The 23,138-nt window shown below is 32.6% G+C and overlaps 1 protein-coding gene, 1 long non-coding RNA gene and 2 pseudogenes across 2 annotated transcripts; 3 read left to right on the top strand and 1 right to left on the bottom strand.

Moving 5' to 3' along the window:
- The first annotated feature begins 3,821 nt into the window (after positions 1–3,821).
- Positions 3,822–5,768, top strand: LOC125585502. The gene is made up of 2 exons (XR_007322429.1): positions 3,822–4,973; positions 5,436–5,768. It is a non-coding gene; the product is annotated as an uncharacterized LOC125585502 (long non-coding RNA).
- Positions 5,769–10,283: 4,515 nt separating this feature from the next.
- LOC106423871 (protein NUCLEAR FUSION DEFECTIVE 4-like) lies at positions 10,284–12,394 on the bottom strand. Its single transcript, XM_013864628.3, has one exon. The coding sequence runs from the start codon at positions 12,120–12,122 to the stop codon at positions 10,362–10,364; it is 1,761 nt and encodes a 586-aa protein (XP_013720082.1). The 5' UTR covers positions 12,123–12,394; the 3' UTR covers positions 10,284–10,361.
- Positions 12,395–16,955: 4,561 nt separating this feature from the next.
- Positions 16,956–17,528, top strand: LOC106378357 (annotated as a pseudogene).
- Positions 17,529–18,620: 1,092 nt separating this feature from the next.
- LOC125585501 lies at positions 18,621–19,569 on the top strand (annotated as a pseudogene).
- The last annotated feature ends 3,569 nt before the right edge of the window (positions 19,570–23,138 follow it).

Below are 23,138 nucleotides of genomic sequence, written 5' to 3'. Positions count from 1 at the left end.
TATAAAATTAAATGAAATTCTCTTCTTTTTTATTATGGACGTGTCTAAATATTATAAGTCTGTAAGCAAAGCTAGGCTGTATGCACTTGTTATGACAAATGTTTGAGATATTCGATAACAAGTTTAAGTTATATATTCATTGACTTTTAAATAGCCTTTCAATGTCAAAATAAAAAAATTAGAACTTATAATGGTGGACAATAGACAAGAGAAAATAATATATATTGAGCTTCTTTTCTTTTTGTCAACATATATTGAGCTTCTAATTGGAGCACAATCCAATTAAAACAGAAAAAAACAAATATTTAAATATATATAGGCGGTTTAGTTGGTAATCGGGGATCTAACCACATGAAAACAAGTATTATACGTGACAAGTAGTAGTGTTTTAATATTTTCATATGGCTGTGGCCTGTGTGAAAGGAATCAGAAAGGAAGTTTATCCATTCGTTGTCATCAGTTACTTAATAACTTATTGTATTGGTTTACCACATAATTATTATACGACACAGAAATAAAGTATTCGCAAGGATTTTTATATTAAAAGATCACCGTATTAAAGGAGGTGGTGCCAGTGTTAGAGCACCATTTTCCTAGAAACTCTAAATGGGTTTCTTATTTTTTTTTTTAATATGTTTTAATTGTAAAAGTGAATTAAGAGACCGGATGAAGAGATCCGAAAATTTACTTGCTCTATTGCAAGTCTCTTATTTAAGGGTTTTTTAAAAAAAAAATTAATTAAATACCAAATTTTTGAATTTTCTTATTAAACTTAAACTTTTTCTTAAGTAATACTAGTTTCATTTATACAAGTTTATAAGACATGTGAATACTAGTACTTACAAAAGCATACAAGTTTCTAAAGGAACATAAAAGAACGTACCAAGTGGAGAAGACAAGCTCGAAGTCTCTTCACACAAGCAGCCCGCTACCACACCGCTCAGGTACCTTCCCCCCCAAAAATAAGGCAACTGAACTCCAATTGCTCAATTAGTGTCTCTTATGCTTTCAATGATCCTGATTGTGCGCTTGGTGGGGGTATATAGGAGGAGACGTCTTGCTCAGCGGGTTAGGTATGTTGTAGCTGCAGAACTTGAACCAGAATAGAGATCAAAGGAAGCTTTAACAGACTAATGAGTTGTATTAACAAGTGAAAGAAAGCAAATGTTTGTTCATTGTGAGAGTAGATAACATACCAATATTGGAAAGCAAATGTTTGTTCAGGAGCAATTCCCCTATAAAAGAGAGAGCGGGACACATCATACAGCCATTATTGGAAAGGAAGCAAAGGGAAAAGAGTATAAATTGCAATGCACAGAACACACAAGACCTTAAACCAATGCATAGTGAACAAAAATGCATACGTTGAGGCTTATACCAACTCAATTCACACAATTCTAATCACTTCAACAATTCTCTCGGACCAGACATAACACTTAATCCAAAGAACTAAACTTTATCTCATTTTGACTCCCATTGATGCAAATACCAATGCACAGAGAACATACATGACCTTGAAGCAATGCTATTGAATAAGTAGAAATAGCAAGCAACCAAGAAAGGTTCAAAAAACCATATTCACCTCAGCTATTTCAACAGTACCAGCTTGCTCAAAGAGCATAACCAAGGCTAACCGAGATCATCTTCTTCGTCGAGAGATGCTTCTTCATCGTCGTTCAAATCAACCACCTCTAGGGCTCCATTGTTGTTCTCTAAAGCTTCCAGCCTAGCTACAGCAGCCTAGAATCAACCAAACACAAATGAAGTCTCATTGCCAAGGAAAAAAAAAATCAAAAAGTGATTTCGAAATCAGACAACACACCTGGGTTCGATTGTCGGTGCTTGTAAGAGCTGCCACCATCTTCGTAGCAACCTTACGGGTACGGCTCGAGACTCTACGGTTCGCCATGTCTCCATACCGCTTAGGACGATTCAGTGTACCGGCGACGGTAGACCGATGCGCTCACGTCTCCGCTTTCGTCCCCGTCTTGCTGAGCCCAATCCAAACTCTGGGCGACAGAGGAGACTTGGATTCGAAACCAAATTCACAAGTCGGGAGAGAGATAGAGATGAGAGTGAGATGAAGTTCTGGAGAAGGTGAAGAGGGAGGAAGAGGAATCACAAGAGACGTCTCTTCCTGTCCCTGATTAAGAGACGTCTTTTAGGTTTATCGATATTTTTCATTTTTTTTTAATCCTAATAAATGTAAGAGACCCTCTTAAAAGATCAGGATAATGGTGCTCTTAGTGTCTACTGACTTCAGATAAAACAAATTATACATACCATATAGTTTTCATTTTTTGGTTAAAAAATTACAGATAAATTCTAATAAATGGCTTGGGTATTTATAAAGATAGATTCACCTTGTCATTTTTGGGTTTTGGTTACTCTATGAGGCTTTTGGGTTTTGGTATACGACCAGGGTATTGGTCTGTTTATTAAGCAGCTTATTGTCCTGTATTAGGCTCACAGCAATCGTTGTCGTTCTCACTCTTTGATGCTAATATATACTCCCTCTGTTTTTTAAAGATGAATGTTCTAGGATTTTCACACTTATTAAGAAACCATATTACTCTCTCTGTTTTTAAAAGATGTATATTCTAGACTTTTCACATATATTAAGAAAATTCATTAAATATGCATTGTTTTTTGTGAATAACAATTTTTCATAATTTTTAGCCAATAGAAATTCAATAAACACCATTAATTTTTTTTGAAACTTACAATTTTTCATAAAATCATACATTGAAAAGGTAAAAGATGTATCTTTTTGAAACAAAATTTTTTTCCAGAACATACATCTTTTAGAAACGTAGGGAGTAAAACTTAGTTATTAATGCATAGTTTTTTGTAACTTTATATTTCTTATATTTTTAAACCAATAGGATTAAAAGAAATGTAATTAATATTTTTGAAACACACAATTTTTCATTATTAGTTGACAAAATATGCTTTGAAAACATGAAAAATACATCTTTTGGAAACAAAATATTTCTCTAGAACATCCATCTTTAAAAAACAGAGGGGGTATCATCCAGTTTACCAAAAAGAATAGATTGTAATAGTATTTGGCAGATATCCACACAAGTTTTTCAAAAATTAAATAAATTATCTTTTAAATTATTTATTTTTATTTATTTCTGTAAATTTCTTTCAACCAATGAGAATATAACAAATTGTAGGTGATTCTCTCAATTTTTTTTTTGAAAACTGGCCTGCTTCTCTTAAATTCTTTGAAAAATCTCTCATATCTATATTTAGTATGATAGATCTCTCTATTTCAACTTTATTTCATCTCTTTTTCATTTAAATTAAGCGACTTTTGTAGATATTTCTATCATATTTGCTCTAAGTTGTTTTCTCAAAATAAAAAATATATATATTTAAAAATTGAATCAGTTTCGAAATCTATGTAATTGTAATAGTATTTTCATATTTCAACTCATTTTCAGACAAGTTCCCCAACTAAATTTTAATTTATTTCATGAAGAAGCATGCTCAATGCATTTTTATTCATAATAATGAGACAGAGGAGACTAAAATAAGGTCAATATATAATTATGAACTTATTAAGGTATATGATATTCATCACATATATACTATAAGAATAACAATAATGGTGGTCAACCAATGTTCCAGTGATTCATTTAGGTGTCAAAGTTCTTTATTAACAAAAATAAAAGAGAAAATTGTTTTTTATGCCATAAACTAGGATCGTATTTATGAGCTTGTCATTTTCATTCAACCTTATAAACCGTTTCGATTTTAACCCTATTCCCCCCCCCCCCCCCCCACTCTATCTTAGATGTGTCATGTGGGTTGTGCCAGTAAGTCAATCAGTCATGTGAGGCTCATTTCCCGAAACATGCAAGTTACTCTCTAGCTCTCTCTCTCATCTCCTTTTTTAGCCTTTTGTATTTTTTTTTCTTGTTTTTTCCTAGTTCTTTTTCATCTTCTTTCCTAAATATTTTCATTTTTCTCCTGCTTTTATTTCATCTCCTCTCACTTACGAACAATATTCTATGTCTCTTCTTACTAAAGGATTCAAATTAGGTTTTATTGTTTCCATTGAATTTATTCTCTGGGTTTTGATTGATCTCTTTAAAAAAGTTTATCTTCTTGGGTTTGATTCTTTAGATTTGTGTGTGCAAATCGGAGTTGAGATGTGTTTTGCGGCGTAGGTGAAAGTTGTTTCGGATCTAGAGTTGGAGCAATTGATGAAGTCCTTTCCAAATTAAGAAGCTGCTAAAGAGCGAAGCTTTTTAAGTTGGGTTATGATGAGTTCTTGAAGTTGTTGTTCAATGTGGATAACTTCTGTATTAGTTGCTATTATATCGATTATCTGATATTATTTAGATTTCAATGAATTTTATGTTTTATTTCATTGTGGAAAATATATTTTTTTGTTAGTTGTTACAAACATGTACCACAAATTGTAAATGATTATTAAGTTGTCAAATGGTTATATACAGAATTTGTTAGTTGATATATTGTTGGGGACATAATTTATTACTGTATATTTGATTTATTATTTGACACGTATTGTGTTAGAAGGTATACAACTTAGGACCAAAAATGAGTATTCACTATTATGTATGTTATTGATTCTTTTAACATCAGATAAATAATTATAACATGTTAACAAAACATGTAGCTGTTACATGATTTTTTAGATGTTTCATGGTTTTGATAGATGACATGTTAGATGATACATTGTTTTTGGTACAGTTGATAAGTTAATTATTATCTAATACATGATTTTTAATCTGATATATGATTATTTCACCAAAAAATGAACATTTACTATTATGTATATTATTGATTATTTTAACTCGGGCATTGTTGTGTTTCAGGTTGATTGTGACGAGCATAAGAACGTCTACACTATATATGATGTTAGCGGATATCCCACCCTTAAGTGGTTTCCAGGGTGTTTGGGCAATTCATAATTGTAAACCGAATTAGCTTTGAAGGTAATATATGATGTTAGCGGATATCCCACCCGTAAGTGGTTTTTAGGGCATTTGAGCGTTATACGCTAATATTTTATATAACAAATAACATTGTATATTAACTTTCAATACATCACCAACAATTCAAATATATTTAGTCATCTAACAACTGAAGTAGACATAAATATATTTAGAGCATTTTACACAAACCATTAAAGTACATGATGTATATATCATATGATATCTAAAATTATGCTTTTAACGGTTACGTATTACATTAGCTGAAACCACACATTGTTTTCTTAATGGGGATGTAAACATTATGTGGAGATGAGTTAACCGTATTGTATGGTTGTCTTGGAAAGAGGTAGTTTGTCCTAATAATTTTCATATTGTTAAGCCATGTTGTTATTAATTTCTCTCCTTTAGTTTCGTTCCACAGCCTTTAATTTTTCTTAATAATATGGTTGTAAATATGTGAAGAAATCATGCGGCTATCAACATCCGTCTGAAGTGTACAAAAAGCAACCGTCCTCTGCAGATCTACAATGTTACAACTAAGCTACAACATATTTTCAGCTTTCTACTGTGACGGCAATACACTAACTGGCTCTTGTACAATGGATTATGGGTAGTATCGTACTCTTATGTGACTAATGGTATTGTGTTCTCCGGTTACGTCTTGTCGTATGTAGTTTCCCAATTTCCTTTTTTCACGAGGCTATTTTTCCTAATTGTCTCCAAATAAAACACTCGTGATTTTTTCGGATGCTTTTTTGGGATGTTTCAAAATAAATATATGCAGTATAGAAATAACTAGGCCTGGGACTTATTATCCGAGATCCGGATTCGATCCGAGATCCGCTCCGAAAATAGGATATCCGGGGTGCCCGGATCCGAATCCGGATAGTAAAATCTTGGATCCGTGCAAACCGAATCCGGATCCGGATATCGTAATTTTTAGGTCCGGATATCCGGATCCGGATCCGTATTTTTAAAATACATTAAATTTTTAAATTTTATTAATATTAATATTTGATATATTAATATTTATACATGAATTAATCTTATAATATTATATTTTAGTTTTACAATATTATAAACATATATAAATATATTTATAAATATTTAATTTATGTATTATATTAAAAAAAATTAGTATTTTTGTTAAAAAAATTAATATTTTTTGTTAAAAAAATAATATTTTTTGTCAAAAAATTAATTTTAATTATTTTGACGGATCCGGATCTGGATCCGGATATCCGCGGATAATAAAATATCGAGACGGATATCCGAAACCCGGATATCCGGAAACCACGAATTCGGATCCGGATATTAAATCCACGGATCCGACAGATCCGGATCCGAATCCGGATACCCTAAATTTCCCGTATATCCGGATCCGTCCCAGGGCTAGAAATAACAAAAAGCATATGTGTAAACATGAACAATACATTTAAATCCTCGAAGGTGAGCATGGTATTAATATTATGTTGTAGAAAACCACCAGCCATCGACATATCCCCTATATATTAATTGAGAAGCATTTGAAAAATTAGAACCTTAATTTTGTATTAATTAAATAAAATCCCAAATCCTAGGTGACACTCTAAATGCCTTCTAAATTTCATTTCAAAGAATTCTAGAGCATCTAATATAAAGTATAGTTTAATCTAATGGTGTCACATTATTCTATAATTATATAACACTAGAGAACATTATATTAACCTAAAATATATGAAATGTGTATTCTTTCCTTAAATAAAAGCTACGGAATTACCTAAAATGATTTACATATATACGGAAATAAATGATTATGAATAATAAAGATTTGATAACAATTTTTGCATCCTTCTTCATTTTTGTTTAAATTTATATTATTAAAAAAACTTAAACAATCACATTAACCATATAATAAAAAAAAAAAATTCTTATATGTTAAATTTTGAATTTTTTAAAATGACTTTAAATTACAAAAATGAGTAAACCTTTATATGTTATATATATTTTTTAAACGATTTTAAAATACAAAAATGAGGACACCTTATATGTTATATTTTTCTTATATGTTAGAATTTCCTTATATGTTATATTTTGAATTTTTTTAAAACGGCTTTAAATTACAAAAATGTAAGTTTTCCTTAAGTATACGACTAAAGACATTAAAATGACATGTATCAATTCGATGGTTGATTTGAAAGCTTTCAAAACTATATGGAAGATAAAAGTCAAAATAATTCAACTGTGAAAACAATACTGTTCACTTTTTTCAATAATGTGTTCGCTGGAAAAATAAGGTTTTTATGTCATAATTTGTTTAATATCCACTAGAGAGCATTATATTAACCAAAAATATAAGAAGTGTGTATTCTTTCCTTAAATAAAAACTGCAGAATTACCTAATATGATTTACATATATATGACAATTAATGATTATGAATAATAAAGATTTGATAACAATTTTTGCATTCTTTTTCATTTTTGTTTAATTTTATATTATTAAAAAAATAAACAATCACATTAACCATATAAGAAAAAATTAGATTTTTTCTTATATGTTATATTTTGAATTTTTTAAAATGACTTTAAATTATAAAAATGAAGAAACCTTATATGTTATTTGTTTTTTAAAAAACGACTTTAAAATACAAAAATGAGGACACCTTATATGTTAGATTTTTTCTTATATGTTATATTTTGAATTTTTTAAAACAACTTTAAATTACAAAAATGTAAGTTTTCCTTAAGTATACGACTAAAAACATTAAAATGACATGTATCAGTTCGATGGTTGATTTGAAAGCTTTCAAAACCATATGTAAGTTAAAAGTCAAAATAATTTAACTATGAAAACAATACTATTCGCTTTTTCAAAATTGTGTTCGAGGAAAAAAATAAGATTCTTATGTCATAATTTGTTTAATGTCAACTAGAGAACATTATATTAACTTAAAATATAAGAAGTGTGTATTCGTTCCCTAAATAAAAGCTACGAAATTACCTAATATGATTTACATATATATGACAATTAATGATTATGAATAATAAAGATTTGATAACAATTTTTGCATCATTCTTCATTTTGTTTAATTTTATATTATTAAAAAAAATAAACAATCACATTAACCATATAATAAAAAATTAGATTTTTTCTTATATGTTATATTTTGAATTTTTTAAAATGACTTTAAATTACAAAAATGAGGAAACCTTATATGTTATTTTTTTTTTTTAAAACGACTTTAAAATACAAAAATGAGGACACCTTATAGGTTAGATTTTTTGTTAGATGTTATATTTTGAATTTTTTAAAACGACTTTAAATTACAAAAATGTAAGTTTTCCTTAAGTATACGACTAAAAACATTAAAATGACATGTATCAATTCGATGATTGATTTGAAAGCTTTCAAAACCATATGGAAGATAAAAGTCAAAATAATTCAACTGTGAAAACAATACTGTTCACTTTTTTCAAGAATGTGTTCGATGGAAAAAATAAAGTTTTTATATCATAATTTGTTTAATGTCCAATCCGATCAACCCATGATGTATTAATTATAGTTATGTTCCATTATTTTTAATAAAAATTGATCTGATCCATCGAAAAGAAATTATATAATAACAAAAAATATTTTATATATATAAATAAAATGATCGCATATATAAAAAAAATTATCGATAATATATACAAATAAACTAACCCTGCACAAGGCGCAGGTCTTATCCTAGTTTATACTAATTCGTTCGGAATCACTCAGATTTTAACTAAGAGCTTTATACTGAAGGAGAAATTAGGGTGAACCTCTAGGTTCACCATCCAATAGTGTTTGAGTATTTGATATTTGATATCTTTTAAAAAAGGAAATAAAATTAAATATCTAAATTAGATTATATTTTTAAAATAAAATAATAAAATACATAAAAATAGTTACAAAAAATAAATAAATTAATATTGTTAAGTCTTCGGCAAAATACTAAACCCTATACCCTAAATCCTAAACCCTAAAACCTAAACGTTAAACCTTAAACTTTGGATAAACTCTAAACCGTTGGAAAATCTTAAACTCTAATTCATACATTAAAAACTAAATTTTAATAACACTAAACCCTAAATCCTAATCCCTAAACCCTAAACTCTTGGGTAAACTCTGAACCCTTGGATAAATCATAAACTCTAGGGTTTAATTTTAAATATTTTTGATTTAGAGTTTATGATTTATCCGAGGGTTCAGGGTTTATCAAGAGTTTAGGGTTTAGTGATTAGGGTTTAGGATTTAGTGTTATTAAGATTTAGTTTTTAAAGTATGATTTAGGGTTTAAAATTTTCCAATGGTTTACGGTTTATCCAAGATTTAAGGTTTATAATTTAGGGTTTGGAGTTTAGGATTTAGGGTATAGGATTTAGTATTTTGCTAACGGTTTAACAATATTTATTTTTATTTATTTTTATTTTTTTTTGTAATTATTTTATGTATATTCATTGTTTTATTTTGAAAATATAATTTTATTTGGAAATTCAATTGTGTTTCCTTTTTTAAAAGATATTAAATATCAAATATTCAAACACTATTGTTTAGTGAATCTAGAGTTTCAAGGCACTTTCTTAGAAAATCTATTAATTTGAGTGGCACTTTACCACTGAAAACATATGACTAAATGACATTATTACCCCTTATCTCCATTGTGCACATGAACCGCTGACAGGGACACGCACATGATCCACAATATGGTAGACTCCGTCTCAATCCACAAACCTAACTCAAAACTGTACAATTTTCTCAAAAGAGTACACGAAAAGTATTGGCTTTCGACTCTTATCGCTTGAATGTCCAAATTAACGCAAATACCTAAATTTGAATCGGCTAAAATGATGTGAAAAGGTTTTCTAACTAACCCCCGCACGCCTCACCCATAGTTGGTGAGAATATGACAGCTCCTACGATGTAATATTTACAACAACACGTGAACGTTCGTTACGGTATGATTCCGGTTTTGCACTACCACATGATTATTATAACCTTTTGTAGTATATTAAATGGACCATTAAAGAAAAGCAACCCTAATATGACAAAAACGCTTCCACTATTTAAGCTTGACTAAAGAAAACGAAACCACGTTGAAGTATAGAATAACGACACACCTCTCAGCCAGCTCTAGTGGTAAAAGGTTTACAGCTGTAAGTATCGCCATCTGGGTTCGAATCCCGGCCGCTGGAAAATTAACATTTTGGCATCGCCAGGGACAGAAAATCTATACTAGTCTGCATCACTTCTGTGGGACTAGGATACCTCTCTATAATTAAAAAAAAACAAAAAAAACGACACACCTCTCTACTAATAAAAATATATTCATCTATAATTCAACAGAATGATTAGAAAACAAATTAAACAAGCTGTTGTGTTCCTCATCAAGACTTTCTTGGATCAGAGACCAATACAGATTCAGATTCAGATCCAGGAGTCTCCCTAAACTTCTTGTAAATATCACCTTTGTAAAACTTTCTCGTCCTTATCGCTAGACCCAAAGACACTAGCGCTCCAAAGAAGGTCACAGAAGCCAAAATCACAAACGGCAATTTATAACACTGACTTCCTAAGCAAGTCAAGTCTTTCACATCTTTTCTCGTTAGCCCTCGAGCTTTTAGCTGCTTCAAGGCCTCTCTATCGTAAAGCATCCCCGTGACGCGAACGTTCAAGATGTAAGACCCGAGCGGGCTAGCGAGCTGCCCGCAGTTAAACAATGTAGAGTAGTACTTGAGACCGAAAAGTTCCGAGATGATGGCAAAGAGCAAAGGGAGTTGCGCGCCGAAAGAGAATCCCATTAGAATGGACGCTATGTATACCGAGCCAGGCACCGGGAACGCGATGAGAAGGTGTCCCGCGCAGCTCAGTAAAAGAACGAACGTCATCATGAGCGGTCGGGGTAGTTTATACTTGGCGAGCAAGTATTCGGAGACGAAACCGGAGAAGACTCGACCGAAGTAGTTCCATATGCTAACTAGAGACACAAAGGAGCTAACCGTATGGTTAGGGTAGCCGAGGGACTCCCCTATCTGTCCTAGGTTGTCTACAGCCGTCAAGCTCGACCCTAAACCGCAGAAAGTCGCGATAAATAGGATGATCATGTCGAGGCTTAACAATGCTTGTAGTATTGTGTAATCTTCCCCTCTTGGCGGCGGATCAAAAACCGTCAAGAAACAAGATTTCATCTCCTTCTCTTCATGAACAAGATCAATTTCTTTCTTGGGGTTCCCAACCTTTTTTTCTAGGGGTGCAACACCAAGACTTCCCGGGAGGTCACCCATCCTAGAGGGCGGGTTTTCAACCTTCACCTCGCTGGGAGGCAACTTCTTCATGTTCCACACTTCGATCTCTTGCTTAACCGCAACCGTTAGAGGCACAAATAGCAAAACACAACAGATAGTAGCGCTGGCCGCGTAAGCGGCTTTGGTGAAATGAACTTGCTTCTCGGCGATGTTCATAGCCATTAGGAACAAAGCCAAGAAGATGGAGAGGTATAGAAAATTGTAAAACACATTCAGCTCATTTCTCTGCCTCACGACCTTCTTCTCTCTTATGGAATACACAAACACAAGGGAGACCACAGCGGGTAGCCAAGCGATCAACAGAATCAAAGACTTGGAGTCGTTACCGTAAATAGCAAAGTAAAGCTGCGTCATGATCGCTCCACTTAACCCAACGTAGCCCTTGAGCAAACCAAGCATGACTCCTCTGCTCTCAGGGAAGTTCTTAACGCAAGTAACCAAAGCTCCCGTGTTTGCAAAGTTCTGAGAGTTGGCTCCGATGCAAATGTAGAGACACATCTGCCAGACTTTCGGTTTGGCTACTTTCCCTGTAACGGTGAGCCAGATCATGAAGTAACCGACGAAGTTCATCGCGGAGCCGACGGTTAGAACGAACCAAGTCGGTGTGACTTCCGCTATGAGTCCGGACATGACTCCTACGTTTGCTCCGAGATCTTTAAAGAAACCTAACAGGTTCAACGTTGTCTGGTCGTAACCAAGTGTGGATTTGATGTCTTTGGAGTATGTCCCGAAGAGATAAGTGGCTCCAGCGCACGCCATGATGAGGAACGAAGCAAACACCATGAACCATCTTCCATTAAAGAGGTGAATCAAGAATCGTACGGTCTCCCCAGACTGATTCATCTTGGAAACAAGAGTTGAGTTTACAGAATCAAGATCTCTTGTGATTTGAATTTCTTTGAAGACTATTGAGAAAGGCTGAGCAAGAAAGAGAGATGTAATGATTAAAGTACAGAAAGAGAGTCTGAAAGGCTATAAAGTAAGAACAAGATAATAGGGGATATTTTTTAGGTACATGTATGTATCAAAGAGAGAGCGGATTGTCTGAAAGATTTGAGGAAGATTTACCATTTTATTGATGTCAAGAAATACTAATAAAGATTTACCATATTATCTGTCTTTCCTAATGTTGTCGGTTAGACCATTCGTGTCCAAAAGGATAAGGATAAGAAAATGAAAATGTATAAATGTTACTCCATATCCTTGGATCGTAAAGAGAGACCAAATTAGAACCAAAAAAGAACAGATCAATTCTCAAACAGTATATTGGTTTAAGTTGACCAGAATATATTTTTATACCTTTTGCTAGTTACATATGGATCATGGAGGCTGACAGAAACAGTAGTTATTATTAGTAAATAAACAGTAGTGTCAAAAAGTTGGTAGTGTCTGTCTTAAAACAATTGAACAATAAGTGAAATCACATAAACAAACGAAAATTTTCATCTATCCAATAAATCTGTCTATTTTCGTTGTCTAAACGATTGTATAGTTGCAACCACCTGTGTATATGATATGTAGTCAAATTATTACAGAGGAGAGAAGAGAGAGAAGAGAGAAAGTAGATTTCAGTGTTGGGTTCGGCGTACGGCCGGTGCGTGAGCGTGCGTGCCGTCGCCGGAGCCCGTTGCCCTTCAGCATAAATTGTCCGGCCTTTGTCTCCTCCCCGTCGCCTCCGGCGTCTGCCTTGTCTAAGCTCTGGCCAACCACCACCCGTGGTGTCTCTGTTCTTGGAGTGAAGACGCAGTTGCTTGGAGGTTATAGCGTGGTGAAAACGCTCGTAGTGTGGGTTTTGATTCCGGGAGATGGAGGCTTCCACAGCTCTGTCGCCGCCGGCTTTTGTTTCCGGGAGGTGGTAGTTTCTTCAGCTTCGCCGTCGTCGGCTCTAGTCTCCGGGGGGTGAAGGCTACAACAGCTTTGCGTCACCGGCTTTAGGTATTTCGTTGCGATTCTTAGAGTTTGGGTTTCGATTATGGATCGAATGGGTCTTGTTTGTCTCCCTTGTGTTGGAGCTTTGGCCTTGTCGGATGAAATCTCTAAAAGCGATGAAGCTCTCCGACGGGTTGACAGAGTTGGAAGAACAGAGATAGTTTCGACGGAGGCTCTGCAGGTTCTGAGTTCAGACGAAATGAAGTTGCGGTGATGTGGTTCCAGCGGTAAGTCGAGGCGGGGACGGTCAAGTCGAGGCGGGTGTGACGCGTGTCGTTCTGATGGCATAGATGCTCCCACATGTCCAGCAGCCAGCTTCCTTGGGGCGTGACTCGACCGACGTCGCACGGGCTTTTAATGTTTGGGCCGACGGCCCGGTTAATGGGTCCGTTTGTTGCTTTTTGGTTTTTAGGCCTCTGGCCTTTTGATTATGTAGTTGGACCTTGGATTGTGTACTCTGAACTTGACCCGTTTTACCAATTAAAAAAATCTATTGAAGGAAAAAAAAAATAGTTGCAACAACCACTTTGTACTTCCTTAAAATGATCCTATTTCTTTATTCTGTAAAACTTTTCATTATCAATGTTTTCATATATATATATCTTAAAAAACATTTCTCTAGTATGTCCAAATCATTTGGATCTGAAACACTAAATACATTTAATAATTCTATCTAGCACAGATGGAAAAACACAAGGCTCTTGACCTTAACCTTATGGCCGTTGTCAGGGTAAATTTAATTTATCCTAAACAGCCGTAGTTTTGAAGTCCACGGTGGGCGATTGATTGTTCATGGAGAAGTGAGTATTAACAATATTTGACATCGTTTATATACTAAAACACAAGTCGCTTGACCAATCAAAATTAAACATGTGGCAACAAAAATTATTTTAAAAACAAAAAGTTCTTTTCATCTCCCTTTTTTCGTCAGTCATAATATTCAACAACCAACTTCCTAATTTTGCTATCTTCTACGTTAGCGTATAGATTTACTATATTTTCTTCATCTCTTATATAAATTATCATAAAACCAGATGATACTTTAACTTTTCAAAACTCTTATACTCATTTTTTTTCGTCGACAACTATTCTTGTTCAAAAGCGAGCTTTCTCAAATAGTGTGATCTACAAATGTTTAGTACCTATTTAATGTATACGAAGGATTCATCCAGCTGGTGGTGAATGATACATGTGTTTTTTCTACAATATTATTATATCAACCTGGTGATATGGATGATTGTACATGTGTCTATTTCTATGATATAAAAAAATCTAGCGATCAAATACAAGATTTTCTATGTGTTTTTGTAATGTATTACTAATATAATAAAGGATAGATAAAATACAAACTCCATAAAGTTAATTTAACAATGAAAAGAGATAAAAATATAATAACTACCCACTATTACTTATTCCACAAACTATTTTCCTAATTATTCTTAACTGAACACCATTATCACACTATAGTTTTCATCTTTCCATTTCTCTTTATCACCACCGTTTTTTTTTCTCACCATCGTTTCATCTCTCTCTTTTTTTACCATCGTAGCCAAAACACTCTGCAAAGGTTTATGCTTTCTATCAATATTTTTAGAATAACTATTTTCTTCTTATCTTAGCATTTCACAAGGAATGTCCTTGGTTCTACGTTGGGTGCAAAAGCTATTGTTCAACAGCTACACCATATTTCAATCCAGTGACTGAAGAAATTGAGGCCAACAAATATTCATGCGACACATGCGAGAAGAATGAAATCACCACAAGTATAAGGTAATATTATGTTATTTATTAGTATAAATTAATTTATATTTTACTTCACTCTTATAATCCTTTATACATTGTTGTAAGTCTATTATCCTTTATATCAGGTACAAAGTGCAAATTAAATTAGCTGATCATACTGGAAGTACATCCTTTGTATTATTTGATAGATAAGTTATACAACTCATTCACAAATCTGCATATGAATTTGGTTGAACAACAAGTGCAGGTGTGTTTCCCATTAGTTCTTCATATAATTCATGTTTGTGAGATGCATGGCCTGAACATAAATAAATTCTAACACAAATTATTCTTTCATATTTTTTTGTAGTTTAACAGTGAGAATGAAATTCCTCAAGAACTAATGGATTTTTTTTTTTTTTTGTAAACTAAGAACTAATGGATTTGGAAGGAAGAAAAATTTCTTAGAGAAAAATTACCCGCAACCAAGTTTTAAAGTTGTTAAACTCACTGATAAGCCTGAAGTGATCCAGAAGTTTCAAGATAATGTGCGAGTGGAGGTATGCATGTTTCAGGTTAATTCGAATTTATTTATGGAATTAATGCTATGTTTTTTTCTGAAACATAACTTTGTTTACCAATTTTAGGTTGCCATACATTCAGATTTTCCTACAAGTTCAAGTACATGTTCTGCAATCCAGGTTATAAAAAAAAGGTTATATACTCATAGGATTTAGTTCATAATTATTTATACTTTAGCCAACATGAAAAAAAATATTGCATGTATATTTAATACAGGCGGAGAATACATCTTTAGAAGCAAATAACAATGATTTACCACCTTTCTCTCTTGTGACTCCAAGCACAAAGCGACAACGAAGTCATATAATTGATAATCAAGGAATTCAATAGTCATCAACAAATCTAAAGGAACATCAAAAATAGCAAAAGGAGAAAGTGGTAACAAGGTAGGAAACATAAAGAAAGAAAGCACAAAGTCAAAGCATTAGGATGCTCAGAAGGTAAAATGATCTTGCGTTGGTATTTAATCTACTTCAGTTTGTATAAAAGATGATGTTTTAAACCTTTGAATTTTAATCTTTAGTTATGAATTTGTATATATTGAATTTTCAAGTAACTTGGCAAATAATTTTCAACTAATTTTTATTCAGAAAACATACTAGAAATGATTATAGATGGACGTGAGTCTGGAATAATGCTAAATAATATTAAAGATGATGTAATGTTGTTGGTCGAAGCTGGAAAAAATGATCTTCCATGAGTATCACACTCTTTCTATAGATCACCATTATGTATTAACGGCTTATCAGATTCTTTATCTTCTTACTTTTCTTAGGTTTATTGATCTTTTGTAGTAACTTAATCCGAAAGAAATATTCAGTTCCTCTATGATGATCAGAGTAATATTCTAGCCCAACATCGCATTATAACTAGGTAGAGAACACCGTAACAAAAGGTTTAATCAGTTTTGCTTCTACTTTTCTTTGCAGTTTATGTGGAAGCGATCAAACTGTAATGGAACGAGCTACAGCCGCCCCTAAAACTAAATAAACTCCATTTACAAAACTAAAATTGGTATAAGGCTATACACATTGAAGGTGTTGAATCACTTTATTCAACAGTTGAAAAAATAAGAGACCAAATAAGCTGTTGAATGTCGATGTGGATTCAACCGGTTGAATTCTTTCAACCGGTTGAATTCTTTCAACCGTTGAATAAACACAAAATGGAGCCCACTTTTGCATTTGTGTCATTTTCTTATTGGTTTGTGTAGATTTTGTATTTATTTTCTTATCTCAATTATTCAACAACAATTATTTATAACTAAATTAATTTATAAATTTATTTTTTATATATAAAAATTCGTAATTTTTTCTACTCTATAAATAGAGACTTGGTTCATTTGATTTGGACACCAAAAAAAAAACTTCTATTTCTACTATAATTTTCTATCATTCTACTTTTAATCTCTTGATTATATCCTTAATTATCCTTTTTAACGGAATGGATCCTAACAATAATCCTTCTGATTCTTAAAATTCTACTAATTATCCTTTTAATTATCCAAATCCCAACAACTATCAATTTCAAAATCACTCTTTCAACCAAACCCAAAATATAATAAACTATGGTTTTCCAGGAAATTTCTTCATGCCACCATCGGTTCTAAACTATCGTCCACAATATGGATCGATGATGCCATTTCTAACTCAAACACCCCCTCATTCTTCGACTATGATGCATAATGAGAATGTTGTGAATGTTGGAGCAAGTGAATTCCCTGAATTCTCTACAAAAATGTCTCTTGGAGGTACGGGAGGTGTTAACGAAGCCACTCCACATGCAGAAGATTCAACTCGTACTCGCCGAAAGAGCCCCAAATGGAGCACTGAGCAAAATTTGGTATTGTTGAGTGGCTGGATAAAATATGGAACAGACAGCATTGTTGGTAGAAATAAAAAAAGTGAATCATACTGGGGAAAAATCGCTGAGTATTGTAATGAGCAAGCTCATTTGATCCTCCCCGAGATGGAGTTTCATGCAGAAATCATTACAACTACATCAACAAAATATTGAGCAAATGGACTGGCGCTTACGATAATGCTAAGCGTATGAAACAAAGCGGATGGTCGGAGAACGATATTTTGCTAAAGCGCATGAATTATATTCAAGTGGTAAGAATGGACATTTCAATTTAATGTCAGAATGGCTCGCTGTTCGTGATCAACCACGATATGACAGTCAAGTTGGTGGAAATACTTGTTCTGGAAGTAGTGGATCTAAGAGAGCCCACGAGAGTGATGCAAGTGACTCAAACTCTGTGGAATGTAGTGCTCGTCCTATGGGGAGGGATGCAGCTAAGAAAAAAGGTAAAAAGAAAAGTAAGAGCGCAGCTTTGGAAGTGGTCAATGAAGAATGAAATGAATACAAACAATTCAAGGAGCAGGAGTTTGAGAGATTGGACAAAATCGCCAAGAAACAAGAAGAATCAAACCAGTTGATGAAAGAAAAGACCCAAGCTAAGAAGATGAAGATGTTTCTGAAGCTAAACGAGAAGGAGCATCTTGATGACCGGAGTAAACAACTAATGGACAAGTTGAGCCATGATCTGTTTGGTAATTAATTATTATCATTTTAAAGTTTGTATTTTTCACTTCATGGTCTAATAATGTGTGTTTGTCCTTTTATAATTCAATAATGTGTGTTTGTCGTTTATGCTTTAATAATGTTTGCTTGTATTTTTATGCTTTAATAATGTTTGTTTGTCATTTTATGTTTTAATAATTGTTGTTTGTCACTTTCGACTTTATCAAGTGTATGCTTCTAGTTTGTCACTTTCTTCTAATGTTTCTTCTTTTGTAATCCGTGACTTTCATGAGAATCCATATCTTATCTATTGGAATCCAATCCTTATCTATTAATTAGCTGCATTTTATTATTTGTTTGAAGTTCGTCAATTTTAACCACTCATTTTTTTTATAAATAGAGAGCTTATTCTTTCATTGATGTACCAATACCATAAATATCATCTTACTACAAAAAAAACAATGGATCCATCAGAATTTCCTTTTGATATTGAAGCTTACAAGTGTTGATAACTATTTCACCCAACGAGTTGATGCAGCGAACAAACAAGGTATATCTCCACTGGCAAAATGCACCACAGCGATGCGAATGTTAGCATATGGTATGGCGGCCGACGCGGTTGATGAATACATCAAGATAGGAGGTACTACAGCATTGGAGTGTTTGCGTAGATTCTGTAAAGGAATTATACAATTGTATGAGCAAGTGTATGCCAGAGCTCCAAATCAAGATGACCTGCAAAGAATTTTGCATGTTAGTGAGCAGCGAGTGTTTCCAGGGAGGATTGGGAGTATTGATTGCATGCATTGGGAATGAAAAAATTGTCCTACATCGTGGGAAGGTCAATTTACCCGTGGAGATAAGGGAACCACCACTCTTATTCTTGAAGCAGTCGCATCTCACGATCTATGGATCTGGCATGTCTTTTTTGGATGTCCGGGCACACTGAACGATATAAATGTTTTAGATCGTTCACCAGTGTTTGATGATGTTGAACAAGGAAAAACTCCAAGAGTGAACTTCTTTGTGAACTAACGTCCATATAATATGACATATTATCTTGCTGATGGCATCTATCCTTCGTATCCGACTTTCGTCAAATCAATTAGACTTCCTCAGAGTGAACCAGACAAGCTATTTGCACAACATCAAGAGGGATGTCGGAAGGACATCGAACGTGCATTTGGAGTGTTGCAGGCTCGATTCAAAATCATTCGCGAAGCAGCTCGCATGTGGGACGTAGGCGATTTGGCTATCATCATGAGGTCATGTATCATATTGCATAATATGATTGTTGAGGATGAACGAGACTCTTATCTTCAACATTGGACCGATTATGATCAATCTGAGGCAAGTGGATCAAGTACACAACAACCATTCTCGACGGAAGTGCTACCTGCATTTGCAAACCATGTGCGTGCTAGATCCGAATTACGTGATTCAAATGTACATCACGAATTACAAGCAGATCTAGTCAAACACATATGGGCCAAATTCACGAGTAATCCATGATTAAATAGATTTGATATCTCTGTGTGATCTGAAAGTTTTATTGTTTGTATAAGTTATGTCTATTGTATTAATCAAGTTATGTGTGCTTTATTAGTTGTTTTGCGTGTTTATTATTGCGTTGTAATGCATTTTTAAGTTTCTGTAAAACTTTTTAATAAGATGATTTAAAAAAAATTAGTGACTATTAATATTTTCTATTTTGTTATTTGTAAAATCATAATTAAAATAAAAATTTAAAAATTTTTATTTTTATGGTTTTAATTAAACTAATTGAAAACTTTAAACAATATAAAAATAAGATAGGGTATTGAATTTTATTAAACAAAACTATTGTAGAGTATAAAAAAATGAGTGGGTGTTGAATTGTTAGGTGGAAGAGAGAGAATATGATGTGGAGTGTAAAAAGTGAAAATTAGGGTATTGAATTAATCACACCAATGTACATAGTCATAATCAAGAAACTTTTAGCCATGTGTTGTGTTTGTATTTCACAAGTGATTGAAAATATTTCATTAAATTCTTCTTTATATACAATTTGGTTATCTTAAAATATGATTTATTGTTAAAATCCATGTTGACTCCCGCTCTATTTCATAATTGTAACTAAACAAACTATTTTTACATTTTTTACCCCACTTACTGGTTTTTATGTTTGTATGATGCAGGGTCTGAAAGAACAAAGTCAAAACGTAAAGATGCTGAAAAGGTAAAATGATCTTGTGTTAATATATAATTGAACTTCAGTTTGTTAATTTAAAATCTGTTTTTAATACCTTTAAATAAAATAGTTATGAACGAACATAAGAGATTTGCTCCGTGCTCGTGACCAGAGCCGGTCTTGGAGGGAAGCCAATTAAGCTTGTGCTTCCAGCCACCAAATATTATCATCCTAAACGGCCACATTTGAACAGAAAGTTTTTAGTAGCCCAGCGGTTGGGTGGTTGTTGTAACCTGTTATAGGTTGCGGGTTCGAGGGACTTCAGCCACATTTTTTAAATTGGCTTCTAGCCATATAATAACTAGGACCGGCTCTGCTCGTGACACACTAGTTTCTAGATAAACTCTTATAATACAGGTCGAATGCTCGTGAGACACTAGTTTCTAGATAAACTCTTATAATACAGGTCGAAAAACCAAACTTGGATTCTAGAAAAAATACTAGAAAATTGAAAAGACAATATAAAAATAATAATATTATTGTGCCAAAAGAAGTATTCAATTTGGATAGCCGTGTCCAGAATGTTGGTTATATTATATAATGGGCTCCGTTTACGTCTGCTAGTTTCAGGCTTTCAGGCCTATAATAACTATCTTAATCATGAGTCCGGTTTGCTCTTCCACATGCAAATTCTTCGTAGTCGACCCTTTTAGTCACTTGACACTTGACCGAAACCGATACTAGTAAAGAGCAAAATCTGTCAAAAGTTTGAAAAATATTTCATTCAGAGGTTGATTGGCCGTAGTTTTTGGATTAGTTTTTGGTTTCTTTTTTTCCAAAAACCATTTTGCAACCAATCAAGATTTTAAAAGATTAGATTCCCTAAAATGTAGGAAAACAAGTTTTTGCAAATAACTATTTTTTTAACACAAAAACCAAAAACCAAGTTTTCATAGTTTTTTTTCTTATCCTACAGTGGGTTTCCAATTTTTTAAAAATTGTTTTTATTTTATTTATATTTTAATATAATAAAAAAGCAAAAATGATAATTACTGTAAACAAAAATTGTTTAGTAAGATTCATTTTCTTACTATTGGTACTATTTATTAAAATTCGTGATATATTCTTTTATTAATTTTTTTTAAACAAGAAATAAACTTCTAAATTACTTTTTTTAATATCAGACCAAAAAAATCATTAATCAAATTTTTGAGAAACCAAAAGGATAATAAATTTTTAAATTCCGAATTCAAAATATATTTATAAATTTATACAGTTTCCTGAACTTATAAAAATACATTTAAATTTTATTTAGTATATTTAAATAAACTAGCTATTGATATTTTTATTTATAATATTTGATTTATAAAATATTTTAAAAATATAACTATTTTTTAACTTTTTAATTATGTATTTTCATTTTTGAACTGCATTAATTATGGTGTCATATATATATATCAGAATTGTGGTTCATCTATCTAACTCGCATTATTTTCTCTTATAAAATAAATTTATTTTTAAGTGGTAATATTTTGTATTATTTGTTGTTCATAGTAAGTAATATTTTACTATTAATTTTTATTTCAACTCAAACAAAAATAATCATTCAAGTTTTCTAGAAACTAAAACTATACAAAAATCAAAAATCAGAAATTTTAGATAAATATTTTACTATTTTATAAAAACAAAAATCAAAAGTTAGAAACCAAAATCACCATTCGTGTTTTTTCAAAAACTAAAATCTACTGCAAAATCAAAAACCAGAAACTAAAAACCAAAATCTAAAACTAAAAACTAAAAACCAAAAACTAAAAACCAAAATCTAAAAACCATGCAAACAATCATCACCTCGATATCACAGACAATACTGAACAGTGCTAGAGAGTAACCATGTAAATAACTTTATAGAATTAATGATCTCTCATTTAGTATACCGCCATTGCTTTGATTATAATTTTATATTAAGTAGAAGTATGATACATACAGCGAACCTGATCATACCTACCTAGCCTATAAGGAGTTCCCATCTCCAACTCATTACTATTTTTGTTTCTGTAATAGCATTTACGGTCAAAATTATTACAATTCAAATATTTATTTTTACTCTACATTTTGAAGAATGCTATGTTAAGCTAGATGAGTTTCCAACCTAAAACCAATTGGTGATAAGTGAAGTGGCTCATCCATCTTATATATTACTAAGGATCCCTTCCAATATCCGATGTGGGACATTTATCCCTAATACGCTCCCTCGAGATGATGGCTCTTCGAGTGTCAATCTCGGAATGTTCGAGCAAGGATCGATGGACCGAATTTGGGCTGGATCGATAATAGATCGGATGGGACTGCATGGATCGGGCTCTTATACCTTGTTAAGGTAGATGAGTTTCCAACCTAAAACCAATTGGTGATAAGTGGAGTGGTCATCCATCTTATATATTACTAAAGATCCTTTCCAATATCCGATGCGGGAAATTTATTCCTAATATGCTACTTTAGAGAAATACAATGGAACAAATTTTCTCTATTAGTGTTTATCTATTTTATAGAAAAAAGTAGCAAAAAACATTGAAGGTGATCTTACAAGTTGGGGCTCTTCTTATGATACAAAATAAACCCAAAGAACGAGAGAATTAGAAAGAAAAAAAGTGATCATAAAAATGATAGAAAGTGAATGTGAACTTTTATGAATGTCATTCACACACTAGAATCTAGTCTACAGTTTTCAGATTATTTGTTAGCTTCTGATGTACTTACTATTTGAAACACACATATACAAGAAAACAATTCACAACTTGTAGTAGGACCAGTGAAGGAAGATGGCTGAACGATAATGGTCGATTATTATTTTGTTTTTGTTGCTTAGTTGACACCCAATTATATATATACAAACCATGGATAGAACAGTTTCAGTTTATAAACAGACTAAT

The sequence above is a fragment of the Brassica napus genome, chromosome C4 (genome assembly GCF_020379485.1).
Source record: "Brassica napus cultivar Da-Ae chromosome C4, Da-Ae, whole genome shotgun sequence".
NCBI classification, from domain to species: domain Eukaryota; kingdom Viridiplantae; phylum Streptophyta; class Magnoliopsida; order Brassicales; family Brassicaceae; genus Brassica; species Brassica napus.
Note: the sequence above shows the minus strand (reverse complement) of the source record. Positions and strands in the feature narration are given on the sequence as shown.